A 20,490-nucleotide genomic window follows, 5' to 3' on the forward strand; every position below is an offset into this window, starting at 1 on the left:
CCAGATAGTAAGCGAGGTATGAAGTGATCGCGCGAATTTTGGACCACTGGCTGGAGTAAAAAACTTTTTTTTTGGGTAGTAGACGAAAAGTGTTTGAAAGCAAGTATGTTGAAGAATGCTTTGTCGAGTGAAAAAAATCGTTTGTTTTTTATATTTTTAAAGTCCATACTATGTGAAATGAATCAACTTAACTTACGATTTCAAAAAGATTCGTGTGACATTGGTTTAGCATTTCAGGATGTTTTTTTATCAATTCAGTCTTTAGCCAAAAGAATAATGAAACCCATCTTTCAAAATTTGTCTTACGGCCCTGAAAATAATCTTTTGATAAAAATAAAAGCAAATGCAGAGAACCCGTTAGCGTTCCTACCACCAGGAGAGTGCGACCTGGGATATGATTTCAACACAACTTTGTCAGAAATAAAATTGACTGTGATTGAAAAAAATGAGATTTTAAATAATGGATGTAATTTTTTAAAAGTTTTATTGTGTGAAATCCTTAAAAGATTACCATCCAATATAGATACTTACGACAAAATTCGAATGCTTAATCCGTTTTCGTGTGCCCTAGCAACTTCACCACATAGTTTTTCGGAATTGCCAATAATACCGTTTATTTTGCCTGACGAAAATAAAAGTCAAATAGAAAACCAGTTCTTTCATGGAAAGAACAACTAAAATCGGAAATACCAAAGAATATTGTACAGTTTTGGTGTCAACTTTAGAAGTCTGAAAGTGTCTGTGATGAACCTTTTTTTAAAGAATTAGCAACAGTTATTCTAAGAATGCTCTCGCTTCCAATCAGCAATGCTGTAGTAGAAAGGGTCTTCTCTATCATGAAAGTTATAAAAACAAAAATTAAAAACAGAATGAAATTATCAATGTTAGAGGCAATCATTCGGATTAGAGGTTTTCAATGTAGTCGAAAAAAATGCTGCACCAACTTTGATTTAACCCCACAAATGTTCGAATTGTTTAATAGTGCGGTAATGTATTCATCATCCAATCCAGATGAAGATGATGACCTTAATTTGGCAATCGAACTATGTGAAATCTAGTTTGTAATTCTTTTCACCTTGCAGATTTTTTGATGTTTTTTTGTATTTTATATCTCCTATATGTGTACCTAAGAATGTTACTTTTTTTAGAGTTTTCTTGTTTAATTTGTTGTACGAGTTTATTAAATGTTCTTATAAAAGTAGTTTTTGATGTTTTTTTTTTGCTGTTCCCTAATTCTAATTTTTTTAAACCATATTTAAGTTTGGCGCTTTCAGCGCTACCTTTTGGCGATTCCTTGAACAATAGATCTGGTCACCCTGATAGTATTTTAGAAAGATGTCGGACATAGAATAAGAGAGAGGGAGAAGCGAATCTCTCTGTCTACCCCTCGTTTTTATCGAAAGCGTTACCTAGCAAGTAGCAAACGAACTAACTCGATAATAGCGGGAAATTCAAACGTTGACAATAGCGGGAAATTCAAATATGTCTGATTTTTTTCACTGTTTTAAGGATTGTGGATGTTAATGTTTTTGTACTATTGCAATGTCGCCAAACATTTGAATCTACAACAATTGCAAGAGCACAAAAACATTTAACAATATTTAATAACACCAAAATCATAGAATATAAATTTATTATAAAATAATAAGAGAATCGAAACAACGAAACCAACGTTAACTAAATTTTGATAACCATGCTTATAAATTCTATTCCAAATTTTTAAACAGAATGACAACAGTGCATTTGAAATTTTTGAAATATGTATAAATACCATGTGATCATTTGTATTTATAATTACATTAGGCTTTATCAGTTTTTTAACTTGGATGAAAAGGCCGATTGTGACAATTAATCAAACTAAAGAGTCAAATAATAATATTTTGAACGGTCATTTTCAATTCAAATACATTTGTTCCATCAGTTTGCACTAGTTTTTTAATAACAAAGACACAAAACCGTCTACTCTAATTATAAATTAAAATGATCGCATAGTTTCGTACAAAAAAATAATAAAGAAAATTTTCATAGAAATTTGAGACAACACCTATACTTAAAAAGCACATTAGTTTACATAACAATGTAACAGGTACAAATGCTTTTTATAATATCAAAAATATGCTTGCAAAAGAATACGAAACAAGTATTAAAATCTAAACACATGATATAAAAAGGCATAAATGCGCAAACAGGACAGTGCAACTAGGCGAGAAGAAATAATAAACTCTTTGAATAAGACAGCAAGGAAAAAAATACTAATTTTAATTAATTTGTATTAGGACTGCTCATAATTGCAATACAAAAAAGAAAAGTAAGACATAGCATTCTGTACAATGTAGAAAACAGTGATTTTCAAATTTAAGAAAAACGAATTGTGAACAATACCACAAAAAATGTTTGGCATTACTCGTCAATTTGTGGGTCAGACCAACAAAATCTACAGCAACAAAATGGTTATTGCAAATGCGGACCCGGTTGAAGACTTGATGGTCTGTGAAATTCGCCAAACGAGGACTACCTATTCGCTGAACCCATTGGCGAAACCTCCATAAAGATTTTTTAGGGTTCGGGAACCTATGAAGAGGTTTTCGCCGATTCCCACAACCGGGCACGACACATTTACGGCATAAGTCATCCATACCTTTAACAGAAAATTGTGTAAAAAATAATTCTATGAATTCACAATTTAAAGCAAAAAAGTTTATTGTAGCGCCTATGTGCAAAACTTACATGAAGCGCCCTGTCACTGTTCTGATTGTAAATAGACAATTAATTAACTAATTATTCATTACATTGATGCTATTAACATTTGTGTAAGAAAGAGATAATAACTGTCTGCCCCTGCAATAAAGTGCCAAATGTGTCCTATACCCATGTATGTACTACGTGATCGAGCATAAATATTTGAGAAATAATAACAAAAATTTCCACTTGAAAAATTGCAGCTGATATTTTAATAATAAGTTCAACGAGCACATCTAATGCCTTATTGGCACCTGTATGCGCCGCATACCACGCAAGCAGAAGCCCTAACAGTGGTTAGATCCAAAAATTGGAATGTAATTTCAATATTAATTAGTCATTTAATTTGGCACTTTCAAATGAAATAAAAAAAGGGTTTTAATCCCGAAAACTTTTAAATATTTACCTGATTGTATAGAGCGAGGGAGAACAATCCAAATATGGTTTTTCTTAGAAGACCTTGGTATAATTAACTGAAATCATAAATGCACACAATGATTTGATGTCTTACACTTTAATTATTCTCACCTTAAATAATGAAAATGAAAGATTCCTTAAGTACTAGTGGAAAATGAAGACAATTATCAGTAGATTTAAAAACTAACTAAAATCACACAATTAGTTGTTTGTCATCTTTCAATTGTGTTTACCTTAATTATAAACTAATTCGACACCGCACTATCAGTTCAAAATAAAAGTCCGAATGGAAAAACACTCAAAAACACTTCACACGACAAGAAAAACTGTGAATTTAGTGAAAACAAAATGTCGCCACAAAACGCAGACAAAACATAACTTACTCGACTATTTTAAATCAAAACATTAAAAAGAGAAGTGTGCGCACGTCGATTATTTTAAGTTATCTTTCTTTACTTTTAGCAAAATGTGTTACAGATTCCTTTAAATTTACAGATTTCTTTGCGACTGACGCGACTTCTAGCGCGTAGCAATTGAACTATTTCAGCCGTTTCCCCCCTTTGCCCCACCCCTGCCTGTGAACCCATAATCTGTATAGACTTTCAGGGGCCTGATGTCGGATGATGATAGCTCGAGTGATGACGACTTTGAAGAAGTGTTGGAGGTCATCACAATTCCGAGAACAACTAGGTTTTTTGGAGGAAATTGTGCCACAGTTTTCCGATTACCAGTTTATGGAACATTTCCGATTAAGCCTCAATATAATAGAGAAAATATCTCAACGATCTGCTGCGTCGGAATATTTTCACCACCAGGAAGGCGATTTGGAAAAAAATTGTCCACTAAAATATACAGGGTGTATCAGAAATACGTGTGTTAATTTTAACACGTAATACAACTCATCAAGTACAACAACTTTTCTATATAACATTTTATAAACTTCTCATGTATTATTTTTATTGTTTTCCTCCTTGTTTTTGTGCAAACGAACCGTTCATGGTTAATAATTAGTTTGTATTTTTTATATTCATAGAATATACTGTCAATATACATGACATTAAGTACTGACCTTTCAAAATATCTTATTATTTTGAAAAACGCCGAATTTTTCAAGTCAAGATTTAACAGATATTGTTTTACTATAAGGTGAAGCTCTTGGAAATACTGCAAAGGCACGAAGACTATATGCACAGCGTTATCCTAATCGTACTTTGCCCAACAGCCATACATTTCAGTCAACTGTACAACATCTACGGGAGCATAGCTCGTTTAAGCCCCAAACCCAAGATCGCAGCAGAGCTCGTCCTCAACAGATAGCTAATGTTGAAGACGACATTTTGGATGCTGTTGCAGCTCGACCGGGCACCAGTACTCGAAGACTTGCTCTTCAATATGGAGTTTCGCATTCAACGATTTGGCGAATTTTAAGACTGCAACAGTTACATCCATAACACGTGCAACGAATGCAATTATGGCAACCTGGTGATTATGTTCGCAGGCGCACATTTTAAGAGTGGATGATTGCCAAAAATCATGCAGAACCAACTATCTTAAATTATTTGCTAACAACTGACGAAGCAGGATTTACGAGGGAATGAATATTTAATGTTCATAATAAGCATGTATGGGCTGATGAAAACCCGCATGCAATAAGCCAACAAAATTTTCAGCAAGAATTTTCGATAAATGTTTGGGCAGGAATTTTAAATAGACAGCTAATTGGACCGCACATTTTGCCACATCGTCTTAATGCCGAACAATATTTACATTTTTTAAGAGACGTTCTTTTTGAGTTACTGGACGATGTAAATTTAGAAACTAGACAAAATTTATGGTTTTTGCATGACGGGGCTCCTTGCCACAGAGCCCATGTTATGAGAAATTGGTTAAATACGAACTTCCCACAACGTTGGATCGGCACCTATGGCCCAGTTGCGTGGCCAGCCAGGTCTCCGGACCTGAACCCCTGCGACTTTTTTCTATGGGACTACATGAAAGAGTTGCTATACCTTGTCCCAATTGACAATATTGAACAGCTCAGGGATCGGATTTTTAACGCTGCTGAAACCATTCGTACTAGTGGCCCGACAGTAGAGCGAGTCAAAAATTCACTTAGGAGACGAGTCCAGTGTTGTTTAAACGCAAATGGTGGTCATTTAGAACACTTGCTGTAAAACTTTTGATGTTGTTTCTGTTAATTTGGTTTACTATTAATTGTCATTTCCGTTAATTTTTGCGTTCTGTTTTCTGTTGTGCATGTTCTATTTTATATTGTTCATAATAAATATTTTATCATTTTTTTTAAGAATTATTGTAAAATAAAAAACGTGACAGTTCTGATGTTTGACATTAAATCTTCAGGGTCCACAGGTTGCTTTTTATTAATTAATTGTAAAATTCCGTTTCTATCACAACGAAACTTGTATTTTTATACTCATAGGCGGATACACGATTCAATATTTTCAAAATTTTAAATACATTTGTGAAACTTTTATAGAAAAATTTTATATAGAAAAAATATCTTATTTGTTGAGCTCTGTTCATGTTAAAATTAAAACGTATTTCTGATACACCCTGTATAATTATTTCCTTATGGTTTGCTGACAACGAGGCGGCATTTTTTAGAGAGACAGATTTAATTTAGATAAAAGTTCACTGCATAAGATAATAAGAGTTATCTATTTTTTAAGTAATTTATCTCCTAATTACATAAAGTGGCCAACCGCAGATGAACAAATTGCAACAGAGGCATATTTTCGGGACAGGGACTTCCCGGGGGTTATTGGTGTAATAGATGATGGTACCCACATTGATTGATAAACCATCTGAAGATACAGATACGTATTTGAATAGGAAAGGTTTTTACTCAATTCAGGTATTTCTCTGTTTAATATTATTACTTATTGTTAATCCGAGTACTTTTTTTATAGGCTCAAGTTGTGTGTGACCATAGATGTAAAATAAGAGATGTTTTTATTGGATTTGCCGGATTAGTGCACGATAGCAGTGTTAAGAACTGTTTGAGACGTTGCTCGAAAAATGTCAAGAAAACTTTATTCTTAGTGATAGTGGCTGCCCCTGCCTAAAACATCTTTTAACGCCATTTAAAGATAATGGCCACTTGTTTAGACGCCAAAGAAATTTTAATTACATTTTATCAAAAAATCGATATAGCATTGTTGAACATTGTTTTGGTTTAATGAAACAAAGATTTCGACAACTGTATCATTTCAAATTGCGTAGTATAGAAGATATTGTACATTTTATAAGACCCATGGCTGTTCTACGTAACTTTTGTATTGCTGATGATTTCATGGACGAAAACGTACAAATCGCCGAAGGGCATCTACAGGAAGTTCGAAATCAGGATGAGAATTTTGAAATTGCAAACGATCGGGATGGGATTATTAAAAGGAACGCAGTAGTAAATAATTTGCCATTAATTTTATAAAGAACTTTTGAATAAAGCAAAGTTTTCTGTCGAAAACTCAATTTATTTAATAAAAAAATGTTTTTTTAATTTTTATTTACGAGTAAAAAAAATTTCCGGCCCTCAGGTAAATTAACCCAAGGTAAGGGTTTGGAGATAAATGGAAACTTCCAGCTTAAACTCTTCAAATTTATAAATTATGCAGAGGTAGCGATTTTTAAAATTAGTGAATAATATTACTATTCATATTCGAATATTTGCCGGGCTCTTCACAAAGATTTTTTATCGTTCGCGGTAGATGAAAATCCGTAACTGGTTCAGAACCGCACATGCGCTTTAAATAAATCCTGTCTAGTTAATGATTAGTTCTAAAAATCGTCCGCGAACAAAGCTGTTGATTGTGTAGAATACGGCGCATATAATTATGTACAATAAACAAAAAAAACTTACCGATAAGGACTCTTGTTGAAGTAGCACTTAGATAGGATTCCCCTGCGATGGTGGTTCATGTCCACAATTTTATTAAGTCAACCACACTCGACACTGAACTTAATTCAATAGTTTGAAACTCAACACAAAAAAGACTACTCACGGACTCTCGAACAACCAGAGACGATCAACTGCTTCTTTAGGTTAAGCGCAGTGGCAAGGTTTAAGTTGGAATGAGGAATGGCATGTGTGTATGGCGCGTGGACCAAATATATGCCAAATATGACGTCCCCCAAAAATTGAGAGGTAGGCTCTTGCCCTTTGACCATAGTATAGACCATACTATAGATTGGGCAAACTGAAATTTGTAATTGAAATTTGTGGTGAAACCAACATGTGCAAGTAGGGCAAGGGAAAATGATGGACGGTACGCGAATTTGACTCTTAGGTACCCCTTCTCTGATTGGTTCGTTCAAAATATTTCCAAGTGTTTCGTTAATATTCTTCAAACTTCGTGCTTCACGATTGTGTTTAAAGGGAAAAATTGCGAATTTTGGGCTTAAATTTACATCTGAATGGGTAAAATTTGGTTCTTGCGTGGAAATATACAGGAGAAAGTATTCACAAAGGCTTATTTATCGGTAATGTCATCCGTAAGTAAGAAAATACACGTGTTAACCTAAATATGGAAACACACCAGTGGCGTCTTAACGTATTCTGATTTTCCGCTTTGATACTTTATAACTCTGACTACATGTCATAAGATAGAATTAGAAGTACTTTAACTAAGGCAATTTTTTTAATTCGAATACATAAATTATTTCTGAACTCGTAATGTTTTTTCAATTGTTTGCCCCTTGACTACGAGCTGGAATTGAACAAGAAGTAAACTTCCTCTTGCCCCTCACTTCACTCGCCCTTACATGTTGGCTTCAAACAACCTGCCTATAGTAATATTTTTTCTGGTGTAACTTGATTTAAAGCACTTTGCCACATTTGTAAAATAGATTCATCAATTCATCATTCATCGTAAAAAATAACCATTTTTATCTCAACGATATTAAATATCATTAATATTATTATATCATATTATTAAATGTCCCTAGCCATTGTTGCAAAGTAAAAAACACCGCAATGCGGGAAAGTCCGTCTGGGAATAGCTATCTAAACGCTATGAGTACAAAAAGTTTTCTTTTTCAGCTAACAAAAACTTAACATTTTTTATCAATTCACGACACTGTTTATCATACATTTTTTCGAAGTAACTGACATTTACTATTTACTATTACCAGACGTAGAAACAACTAAATTTGTGAGAGTAGGATAAGGGTAAAATGACCCTTAAACCCAACTTTCTAAAGTGAAAAGTCTTATCTACAATCAATGACTTGTGTCTAAGAGACTAATCTTATTTTCATCTTCCATGGTATTAATACCATCATGTGTTAGAAAGTCGCTGTAGCAGTAAATTAAGTAATTACAGATGGAACATAACAATCTTCTAAAAGAATAAGAGACAATTCTGTTTACAAATTGTTTACATTAAAAAGTCTTTGGAATTTATAAGCCACTTTTAAATTGAAATTCATACTTAACATGTATATGTTTACTGATAATAGTAAACATTTTGTTTATAGAGTTGACCAGGCAAATAAACAAAAGACATTAATTTATTTAACAACAATAAACATGACAAATAACGAAGTGGCATCCCATAGTTTGGGAACAACTGGTAGATCCTCCCATTTTCTACTACGCTTGATGGTTTGTATTTTGTTTCACTCATTCTCATAGTAACAACAAAGACAAAACTAGTAGCAGATGAGAAAGTATTATTTGATACATTTATACGACATTCGGCCAAAATTAAAAAAATTATACTATACAAACTCGCTTTACGGCGAACCTATATGATATATGGTCGAAGGGCAAAAGCCACCCATCTGTCTACACCTACACCCAAACAGAAGTATTACTTACTCTATATTGTAGCGCCACCTACACCGTTCGGCAAAATCTTGAAGCACAGATTAGAGAGGTTTTTGTTATTAGACCTTTCCTTCATTAAAGATGAGTATTCATTCGTAACACTTTTTTACATAATCAATGTTCCTTTTTAGAAAGGCGATCAAATTAAAGCTAGGGAATACAATGAAAACAGTTTCGACCATCAAAATTGTGATCAAATTTAAGATGGACTCAATTTTACCATATTTGTACTGGAAATTGTTTTAAACGCAACAGAGTTCATTTTCTTTGTTCTAGTAATGTAATTAAACACTTATAACACACTTTGTATTAATAATAATATAACAATTTTAAGGTTACGTAATAGATTTTACTATCATAGTAAACACGTAGTAAAAATTTAGGGGAATGAGTTGGCAATACTGATTAGTACCAACAATTTCACCAGAAAGACGACTCCAGAATCATTCATAAATACAGCTTTGCTTGAAGTCGCCAATCACATTCGATCACCGAGGTCATTGCGACGCCATCTGCAATTTCATTCATGAATAGACGAGTGACACATCTGGTATTGAAGTATGTATGACGTTTTTAACGTTCGTTTTGTGTTTCACTTTAGAACACTCACATTGCAACATGGGCTTTTGGTTCCTAACAGCAAAACACGTAGAATTCTACGTTTTCTATAACTGTACCACTAAATCAAATACGTTTTGTCTTAAAAAAAACTTCTGCACTAACAGCAGTGTGACACCTTCGACCATGTGTTTGATAGACTGTGAGATTTGTTGTAAATCCAACATGTGCAAGTGGGGCAAGGGGAAGTGACGCATGGTATGCGACTTTGACCGTTAAGGACTTCTGTTCTGATTGGTTCATTCAAAATATTTCCAAGTGTTTCGTTAATATTCGTCAAACTTCGACTTCACCGAATGTGACTATGGGGAAAAATTGTGAATTTTGGGAGTAAATTTACCTGAAAATGGGTAAAATTTGGTTGTTGCGTCGAAATATACAGGAAAAGTATCCACAAGGGCTTATTTATCGGTAATGTCATTGTAAATAAGAAACTACACGTATTAGCCAAAATATGGAAACAATCCATTGGCGTCGTGACGTATTCTGATCTTCCGCTTTGATATTGAATACTTTCGAATTTTATAACTCTGACAGCATACCATAAGGAAGAATTAAACTGCAATAGAAAGTGGTATTTTAGAAAATGTCTAATTGTATTTTTCAATCTTTTACAACATGACTGAATGTCACCTGGCATGCATTTTCTAAATAGACAATATAAAAAACCATTTTACAATAAGACGATAACTTCTTAGGCGTTTTATAATACGCATGGTTTTAATATTAGCCTACGACATGTACACCACATAATCACCTCTCTAATCTGTGACTTAAGACTTAACCTCTGCTTAGAACTTGTTTTCCTCTATAGTGGCTCCCTCTTAGAAATAAATAAACCCAGGGAACTAAATTATGCCGCCAACGGTGTGAAGGGAAACTCCCTTCATTTATCAAGGAAGCTTAAGGTATTAATAAGCACTGAAATTTGTCTTTAGACACAAAGTATTAAAATCTGTCAAGTATTCGATAATAAATGTCACATACGCGGAAATCGAGTTAATTTATTATTACTTAATAAATTACCTAAATTTTGACAACTTCAATTGAAAACAATACTCTGACATTACCGTAATTTAAGTTTATTACTGAGTCTTCTTAAGACAAACAAAATTTGTGGCTGTGGATATGAGTTCCTACCAGGGGCCGGGGGTGCGGAGCATGTAGGGAAGCGGTGCTCATGAACAGTGCTACCCTCGTAAAATAAAAATTAAAAGAAATTAATTTGAGAAATGAAACATTTTAATAAAATAAACTCATAAAACTGGTCCATTTTCATAAAAACCACGTCCTAGTGTAAGTCGGTCTTTAAAATTAACATTTCTATTGAGAAATTTGTCAGAACTGACTGTCCACAAATATAGGTTGGAAGCTATTTAAAATCTGTTAATTATTCACTTAAATTAATAAATCCGTGAAGTTATGAAACTGGTCCAAAAACAGGGTGTCAAGACTAATACTTTGTTTTAATAAAAATTTCTATTGCGCGTGCAGGGAGAAAAGTTTCCCCGTCTATGGTATTGCGTTAAAATTTTTCGATCTTAGGATTTTGAGCACTGGTAGGTGAAAAATGTTTCCAAGAGTTAGATAAAGGATAGGTATGGTAGGTAGAAAATGGAAAATTACCGAGAAAACATTTTTTGCTGCTGTCTCCAATGTTCTCTTCAAAGTGCCTCGGCAAAGTTGCTCGATTTTTGCGTGGCCTTTTATAATTGCCTGTTTTACATCGACATGTACCGTTGCTCGCTTCTTTATAGACTTTTGGCTAATTATTTTTTAAATGTCAGTTTGAAATTACAATTTTCCTTACTGCGCTTGTGCCAAGTGCCAAATTTTGACAATGAATTAATACTACCAATCGGTACACTAAAAAAACTAGACACGGCATACCAACCTAACAACTTCATAGCTGGTTGTTATTCATGTGAAAATACAGCACATGTACTCATCTTTAAATGTACAGTGGTGGACAATATAATAAAAGTGAATATGCTTTGTTGCAAACCTGTCCAGATTTAGAGGAAACGGGAAACAAAGAATCACAACTTGGCAACTTTTAGAATTTTATACAACTCAGACTCAAACACGTTGACAATTCAATAATCTGAATATAACGTCGTCAATTCATAAAACAACCAGTCCTAACTCCTTCCTCCCTGACATCAACTCTTTAGTGCATTATTCGGTATATTTTTCGACGCCCTGAAACAAATTCAATTACCTCAGCTCCAGTTTTAACACCATGGTTCCAAATAAATCTCTTAACAATGTGGCTAACTTTAACATTAACTTGACGATATTATGAGATGATAGGGTTCCACCAATAGGCTGAGATGATAGGGTGCGACAGAGATTATTCGAAACTATTTTTCTGTTCTTCGGTATTTTCAATCGATTTTTAATCGAAAAATTGAATTAGTATTGAGAAAAATATAACTAATCATACATCATTGGTCCATCCATAGATATTCATAATGTATTTTAAACATGTAGAAGATAAAGCAATTACCACTGATAATATTTTTGCCACAAAAAGACAATTTTAAAACAAAAATTTCCGTTACGAGACAAATTAAGAAAATATAAAAAGGACTGGATACACAAGGCGACAATAAAAATGTTTTGGGTTAAAAAATAGCTATTTCCTATTCGTGACCATACGGAATGGTGAGATGTGATGTGTAGTATGTTTCATAGGCACCTCATCTCACTGTTCCGTATGGTCAAGAATTATTTTTGTTGAGTAGTGATAGTGATCTATAATACAAAGCGATCAAAAAGTCCTTCTATCAAGTAGGCATATGACTTGAGGACGTATGTCCGGTGTAATGTAATAGTTCAGCCTGCTGTCAAAATTAAAATTGAAATTTCCGCAAACGTAAACTGTTAGATGCCGTGAATTCGTGGCACACCTGAACGCTACACGACCCCTATAGAGCAAAACTGGATTCCAACAATAATTTAATTTGCTTAATTTTGTTGACATTTGCTTGGAGTTCCGCACACATACTCTTTCAATCAACTTCAAAAACTTAAAATCAAAGTGTCAAATCAAAAAAATGTGTTTTTACACTTTTTTTCTTTTATACAGACATATCTCAAAATCGACAATTTTCAACCGAAAACCTGGCAAATAAATTTTGAAAGCGGTATTCAAAAAAATTTCGTTCTCAAAGAAATTTTTCTAGAATCGGGTATCGGGTTCAATTTTTGCATACATATTTACAATGATGTTGTTCATGAATTGTGTATTTTTTTCCGATCAGTGAAGTATCTTGCGTTTGGCACCCAAGTCTCAAATCAGCAGACCAAGAAAATAGATTGAATACTAAATAAAAATATGTAGTTTTGTGGGGAATTGATTTCTAATCATTTTGCTTTTTGTTTGGTACTGCTCCGTAGTCTATTTTTTGAGATATGTATAAAAATATGAACACATCATTTTGACAGTTCTCGGTGACCGCTTTAAGCAGAAATTTTTAGAAAACAGCTAAATAAGCGTTTAAGGATACGTTTAAAAACACAAAGCTGATACTTGATATTCACTTCCGGCAATTTTGAAAATATTTTCATTCAACTTGTCTGTGTAAATAAATAAATAACAAACAATAATATATAATTCAAAAAATTTATCGGTCATTTTATAAATAAAACCTCTTCCTGTTTTAAATAATGTGAATGTTAAAATAGTATATTAAAAAAACAAGTTTCATAAGACCAGTCTTGAAGCACGAATACAGTTTTAAAAACGAGTTTTTTGAAAGATGAGTGCTTCAAGGTCTTATGAAACGAGTTTTTTATACTATTTTTTTGTACTTTGCCCTCTTCTTGCCGTTTTTAAACAAAAATTGTTATTTTTCGATTTAGGGATTTTTGTGACGGTTCGTAATGTCTCAATTTTGAAAGCAAAGAATTGATTTATTTTTTATTTTATGAATGTTTTGGCAAAAAATAAGAGTTTCGAAGGCAATGGAGGTAATCTTGCATGAACGCCCCCTGAAATTTGTGAAATTAGCAAAAATACGGTCCCGAATTTGCTTCTTGGCAACTTAAAAATTTTGGTGAAATGTTCGGTAAATAATGACTATTATAACATCGCACTTGATGAGGTTGCGTGCTTTAAGATGCCTATAAAAGCATCAAAATGGCGGCCAATTACAAAAAAATGCTCTACGTAACGAATAATAGAAAAATAAATTCCACACCATCTGTCGGCTTAGAAACACACTATCATAATCCCCTTTAGCTTTAATGTAGCCAACTTTGTTCAGGAATTTAATTGAAAGCATGGTATTTGGCCTTACTTAAGACAGTCGTTGTGTGTTTTGTACTCCATGGTGGCACTCGCCGGAATATTAAGCAGTCTTTTGAGCGCATCCCTAATTCTTGCTGTCGTTGCTTGATCCGCTGCTGTCCTGTTCCATATACTCAAAAGGTACTCCTGATACCTGGTAGAGACAACCACCCCGCAGATCTCGTTTCCGGCCATAAACTGTTCGCCGAGCATTGCCATACAAAGGTTTTCCCACGCGCGACCTGCTTGCTCCTTCCGTAGCCGGATCACCCATTTGCCGCCCTTTTTATTGGCGGCGTCCTCCCACATGGGCTTGATGCCCTTTTTGAAGAGATGCAGGTCGCGGTGGGCCGGTATGTCTTGGAGGCGGACAATGTGCGTGTAAAGGGCCCACCATTGCTCCACGGTGCCCACCTAGCGCGAGATAGAATTAGTTCATAATACTTTTAAAATAACAAAAAATTTATTTGAAAAACATTGTAGTAGAACAATTTTATTTCATTTTTTTTCATGTTTACTACAATTAATAAATTACACAGCAAAATTGCATGATATCTCGCGCGAAAAAATTAGATTAGGAAAATAGGGACACTGCGCAAAAGTATGACTAACCCTGTAAAAACTAAAAAGTTGGCAACCCAACGCATTCCCTTCCCTAAAAATTTTAAACTTGGATAACTCATAGCCAAACGTCAATGAAATACGTCAGACCAAGAAATAAGTTGATAACCAAAATATTTTTGATTTAAACGTCAACTGAAATACCAGGCATTAGGTTTTTTTTATACATATTTTTGGATATGACCTTTTAATATAATGTGATACTATAGATGGCTTAAAATCCTAACATAGCATGGATGTTTTCAATATATCTTCGAATCTGCTTAAAGTATTAATAAATATTTTGTTAATTCCACTAACAAAAATCATTAACTTATGCATCAAAAACGAGAACCTTTTGAAACTCTCAAAACAGATAAATATTCCCATTCACAAGAAAGGTGACACTTCCGACATAAATATCTCCTTAATCCTGACTTTTGGAAAAGTTTTTGAAACAACCCTCACAAGGAAAGCAATTTGTCAAATTTTTTTAATAAACAATATTTTTCATCCATCACAATTCGGCTTTAGAAACACCTCCATCACACTAAAAGTCAAATCACTATGCAATGTTGTCTATCAGCCTTTGTAAACAAATCTATACTTCAATAACTTGTTTTGATCTTACAAAGGCATTTGCTTGCGTGAATCATGATATACTTATGAACAAACTGCAATATTATACTATAAATGACAACTCAACTAAATTACTTAAATCGTATTTATGTAAACGTAAGATTTAAGTGATATTGTTAATGGAGTACCGCAAGGCCCGGTTCTTGGACCGCTGTTATTTGATATTTATTAATGATTTGTCTCATGCGTATTTCAATAGTCATACGGTACCCTTTGCTCATGACAATACTGTTATTAATAGAAGTAACGATTTAACTAACAGCCTGGCTCATAAGCTTGTTTTTAACTGGATCCCCTCCAATAAGCTTGTACTCAATAATGATAAAACTCAAACTATGTGCAGGATGATTTTTTTAAAACGAGCCACCCTGAGTATCTCAGAAAATAAACAAAAAAGTAGAAATTCCTGAGACAGATCAATTTTTATTTTTAGGAGAAATGTCACCGTTGTCAAATTTTTGATTTGCATTTTTCGGAAATATTGTTTCAATTGAAGGGTTTGTCTTGATTTGTCTTTTACATTCTCGTGCTTACTTAAGTAGTCTGAGCTGTCGTTTTTCTGTTTGAAGCGTTTTGCTTATTTTTTGACGGATCCATCACTTCTGACAGAATTCACAATTTCGACTTAGCGGCACATCACTTTAAAATTTATATGATACTTTTACATTAATTTGTTCTGCTAATTTGCTAGATCTTGTTCTGCGTAATGTAGATAAAAATAATCAAAACACAAAAAAATACACAGCCGAATTCGTAGTCAAAATACCTTTCATTTGAGGTATAACAAAAGGGGTGATGCCATTTAAAATTTTGAAGGAATTGTTTGTATTACCAAGGGGGTTGGTGCTACAACTTTCAAAAGTATAGCAGACCATACTTACGGCACAAGAAATCGTGAGTTACTATAACGAAATAATCGAAATAACAAATCAAGAGGTGTGGACTATCGTAGTGTCAAATCTTTCAACTTAATCCCGGATGGATTAAGTGTTTTAAAAAGCAAGTCAAAGTATTTCTTGTAAATAATACTTTTTATAATTTTGATGAGTATGTTCGTCATTTGGTATCTCATCATCAGGTTAAGATAAAGAGCCTGGCGATCTGGCGATGCAACCCAAAAAACATATTTCATTTACGCCTTTGATCCAATTTAAATTAGGATTTGCAAGTTGAATCCAAGTTATCTATCGTCTTATGTCACTCTGACATTAGCGCAGAAAACGGTCATTAGTGTCATTCTGTTTTCGCGGAACCTTGGATGTGTGACCGGAAATGTAATGCCAAAAACATCGCAACTAACTCGTCTTTCGGAGGAGAGTTAAGACGTCCGTCCCGGTCACTACTAATTAGTGGTCGTTAGGTCAGGTCAGAGGCTGTAGATGCGACTTGAAAACTCTGGCATGGTGGCATTACCTCCATATGCATATTTATTTATTTATTTATTTCGCGGAATGATAAAGGAAGTTTAGAGAAGTCTTTTTGATGAAACTCCAATACAAAATGTAGGAAAAAGTTTAACATTAAAGGTTGGAAAACAGTTTTATTTTAAATCATAACTGGCAACGATAAGCAAGGGAGACAAAAAAAGATTTTTAACGAAGAAGGTATTCAAAATGCTGGCCTCCTGCTTGTTCGTAAGCCGCTACTCTATTGAGGAAAGACCTTCGAACACGCTGTAAAAGTTCCGGCGAAACATTGTAGCTCTTCGAGGGTGTCAAAGGATGTTGCATACACTTGTTCCTTTACAGCACCCCATAAAAAAAGTCTAATGGAGTCATGTCCTGACTACGGGGTGGCCAAGCATTAAGGGCTCCTCTGCCAATCCACTGATTATTATAAATATGGTCCAGATACTGCCTAACATGTCTATGGTAATGTGGGGGTGCTCCATTCATGTTGAAACCACAAACCACGATAGACAGCCAGTGGTAAGTTTTCCAAAATTGACCCTAATACGTTTTGCAAAAAATTTAAGTAGATTTCACCCGTCAAATTTTCTTGGAAGAAAAAAGGTCCAATTATGCGGTCTCCAAAAATGCCACACCAAACATTTACCGAAACAATTCGTTGGAAATGTGCTTCACGTATCCACAAAGGATTTTCCTGAGCAAACCAATGACAGTTGTGCTTGTTAACGGTACCATTATTAGAGAATTTAGCTTCGTCACTGAATAAAATTTTCTGAACAAAATTATTGTTAGCCTGCATTTGTATTCTGATAAAATGACAAAAATCTAATCTTAGTTCGAAATCAGTTTCTCCAAGTTATTGTACTAACTGCACATGATACGGATGAAATTTATTTTCCCTCAGAATGCGACAAACTGAAGTCTGGCTAATGCCAACTTCTCGGGACACACTTCTCTGTCCGATTTGTGGGTTCTCGGAAGGTATAACACGACATTTTCCAAAGACCTAGTAGTGCGTTGTCTTCTTCGTTTACGGAGAAGCCAATTCCTTCTAAGTTCCCTCTGAAGCCGTTTAAAAATCGTGTTACTGATGTCGTCTATTCGGGAAACGTTGGACATACAAATTCATCGCAGCAACAGCATTTCTTCTGCATTCCCCGTATATTAAAACCATATCGTTTTTTTCGTTGTTTGTATACGACACCATTTTCGATAGGGGTATGAACAATAACAGTACAATGAAGTGTACAATGTGACAACAAAGACTAGTAGTAATTGCAAAACTTGTCAAGGCACTGTCAGAGCAACATAAGACAACTTGGATTGCTAATGCAAATCGTAATGAAAATTAGATCAAGAAGTAAAAGAAAATTGTTTTTTGTGTTGCATCGCCAGAAAGTCAGGCTCTTTATTTATCTGAATCACCCTGTAATTTTATCCCAACTTTTAGACTTTAGTTGTTAGAAAAATGTAAACCTTACACAAGTGGAAAGATTTTAAATCCAAGCTGGTGAAAATATAAGGTATAAAATTGGTAATAATGCTCGGATCTAGTAAATTTTATTTTTTGAGCTAGAAGTAGCAACACTGCTTTTACTTTGATTCAGGAATTAATTTAATTCATTGAAAATCAGTAACCACGGCCTTCTGGATTGATAATAGACGTTTATTAGCTGTTTAAAAACTATAAAAACGCCAACGTCTCATTTTACCAAATTATTTTTTTAAGAAAATTGATAAAATTGTAAAATAGTTAATTATTAATTAGATCTCTCATTGAAAGTATAAATTACATTAGGTATTATTCTTTTGAACTGCATGAATAATTTATAAGAGCTAATTTTGAGAGAAAATGCGACGTTGGCGTTTTTATAGTTTTGAAACAGCTAATACGTCTCTTATACGGTCGATCACATGTGTCAAATATCTGTTTTTAGAAAAATCTCGTACGTCAGCGCTGTCTTGCGGCGATTTTAAAAAACATTAACTGATAACTGCAAAAAAAATTTTACAATTTCATTTTTTCAAATCGCACGTTGCTTTTGTAAATTTAACCGTTTACGTTTTTCTACGTCATTTTTGAGTAAAAAAAAAGTCCCTTGTTTTAAGAATCGTTTTCTGTTTTTTGTGCTTTAAATTGTTGCTGGTTGTTCGTTATTTAATTAGTTTCAGGTTTGCGTTTTTTAATTAGTGTTCAACAAGTATTTTTGTAATATGAGATCCAAAATAAACTGAATTAAAGTAAATTGTGCCTGCAGAACTTTAGCCACAATTTAGCCGTTTATTTACGACTGCACTTTTGAGGTTATGTTGTCTTATGCTGGTTTTACACAGTGGCTAAAGTTACACTTCACTTTGAAGGCTTGCTCTAATTGAATATAATTTCGATCTCATGTTCTTTATAAGTCAGCATAGGATTGAAAACTGTGCCTTCAATTATAAAGTGTTAAATCAAAAACTGTCCATGTAAAGGCAAAAACCAGGAAGTTGTGATTCACATTTAAAATAGAGAAAAATTTTAGTTGAACACACGGGTAAGACCGAAAATTAGAAAGCCTATATCTTTAGTTTTATCTGAAGATGTTGAAAAATTAACAGAAGATTCCTTGAAGTGCAGCAAACATTCTACTGTAAATTCATTTATTTTTACAAGCAAAGGTTTTTTAGTTCCTGGTGTTTTTAATGAAAATCAAGTTAAGGTGGCTTCATTTTAAAGACAAGTTTTTTTTTGTAGGTACAGTTATAAATGTAAAGTGCAGGTTTCGTATAGAATTAATGGAGATTCAAAAAGGTCGCACAATATTTTAAATGGTCATAGAGAACATTAACAGAAACGCAAGAATATTAAACGTTGATTTATTGATTTCTTAAACAATATTTATACAGCGTGTTCGGTAATTGGACTGCTAACGCTTTAGGAGTGATAAAAGTAACCACCAAGACTCAAAAGCTAGTGTTAAATTTTTACCACCTTAATCGTGTTTCTGTTTTGCTACCGGAAGATTTTCCAAGGAGGCGCCGTTTTTGTGAATGGTTGTCACAAAAAATGATGAAGATCCCCAATTTCTTTTTAACATTCGTTTCACGGATGAAACAAATTTTTCCCGAAATGGTGTAGTGAATTTAAGAAACATGCATTATTGGTCTGTAGAAAATCTACATGTGACAAGAATAATTAACCAACAACAGCCGTTTTCGCTCAATGTTTGGATTGAAATGTTTCAAAATTTATTAGTTGGACTCTTTTTTCTGTAGAATCGCCTAACGGGAAATGATTACCTAAATTTTTTGGTAACTGAATTAGAAGATTTCTTCGACGGACTGCCTCTGCACCAGCGATTTAATATGTTTTAGATGCAGGACGGAACACCTCCATATACCCAGAAAAATGTTGTAGAATATTTGAATAATGTATTTCTGGAAAGGTGAATTGGCAGAAATGGTCCATTTCCGTGGCCCTCTCAAAATATGAATTTGATTCCTTCAGATTTATATTTTTGGGGTCACGTAAACTCGATAGTGTATGCTGATTATTTCCGGATGTACACGAATTACGAAATAGAATCTTACAGGCGTCGGATCAAATACGAAATAATCCGGAAATATTTGAAAATGTTAGAGCATCGTCACTGAGACAAGCCCGTTTGTGCATACTACATAACGGTGGCCGAATTGAGCATTTTTTATAACATTTTAAGTTTATTTTATAATAAATTCCTTCTCATATCCAAATTATTGTCTAATTGTACGCCTAATTCTAATTGAATTTTCACTGACAATTGTTGTTAGCAATGACAGTTTTTTTACAAATAGATTACTTGATACACTAGAAAAAGTGATAATAAACCATGTTCACTCGTTGGTCATTTTTAAAGGCCTCTAATTCTTCACAGTATGATAAAATGAAAAATACAAATTCAGATGTT

General features: G+C 33.8%; 1 protein-coding gene and 1 long non-coding RNA gene across 4 annotated transcripts in view; both read right to left on the reverse strand.

Moving 5' to 3' along the window:
- Window positions 1-1,435: 1,435 nt before the first annotated feature.
- Window positions 1,436-10,621, reverse strand: LOC107398719 (uncharacterized). Of its 2 annotated transcripts, XR_010334960.1 has the most exons (5): window positions 9,615-10,621; window positions 7,179-9,516; window positions 3,268-7,129; window positions 3,146-3,212; window positions 1,436-2,638 (listed from the first exon to the last, which is right to left on the reverse strand). It is a non-coding gene; the product is annotated as an uncharacterized LOC107398719 (long non-coding RNA). The 2 variants fall into 2 exon arrangements; XR_001575512.2 differs by having other exon boundaries at window positions 3,268-9,516.
- A 1,049-nt stretch (window positions 10,622-11,670) lies between these two features.
- The window catches only part of eIF4EHP (eukaryotic translation initiation factor 4E homologous protein), a 31,870-nt gene continuing 23,050 nt past the window's right edge, over window positions 11,671-20,490 (reverse strand). Inside the window, exons 4-5 of one of the 2 annotated variants that reach the window (NM_001170683.1) lie at window positions 13,927-14,330; window positions 11,671-11,824 (exon numbers count right to left, since the gene is read on the reverse strand). In NM_001170683.1, the coding sequence (NP_001164154.1) occupies window positions 11,785-11,824; window positions 13,927-14,330 (444 nt within the window). In that variant the 3' untranslated portion in view covers window positions 11,671-11,784. The remainder of the gene's footprint in view (window positions 11,825-13,926; window positions 14,331-20,490) is intronic. The other variant, XM_008202196.3, reaches the window with a different exon arrangement.

The sequence above is a fragment of the Tribolium castaneum genome, chromosome 7 (genome assembly GCF_031307605.1).
Source record: "Tribolium castaneum strain GA2 chromosome 7, icTriCast1.1, whole genome shotgun sequence".
Lineage (NCBI taxonomy): Eukaryota > Metazoa > Arthropoda > Insecta > Coleoptera > Tenebrionidae > Tribolium > Tribolium castaneum.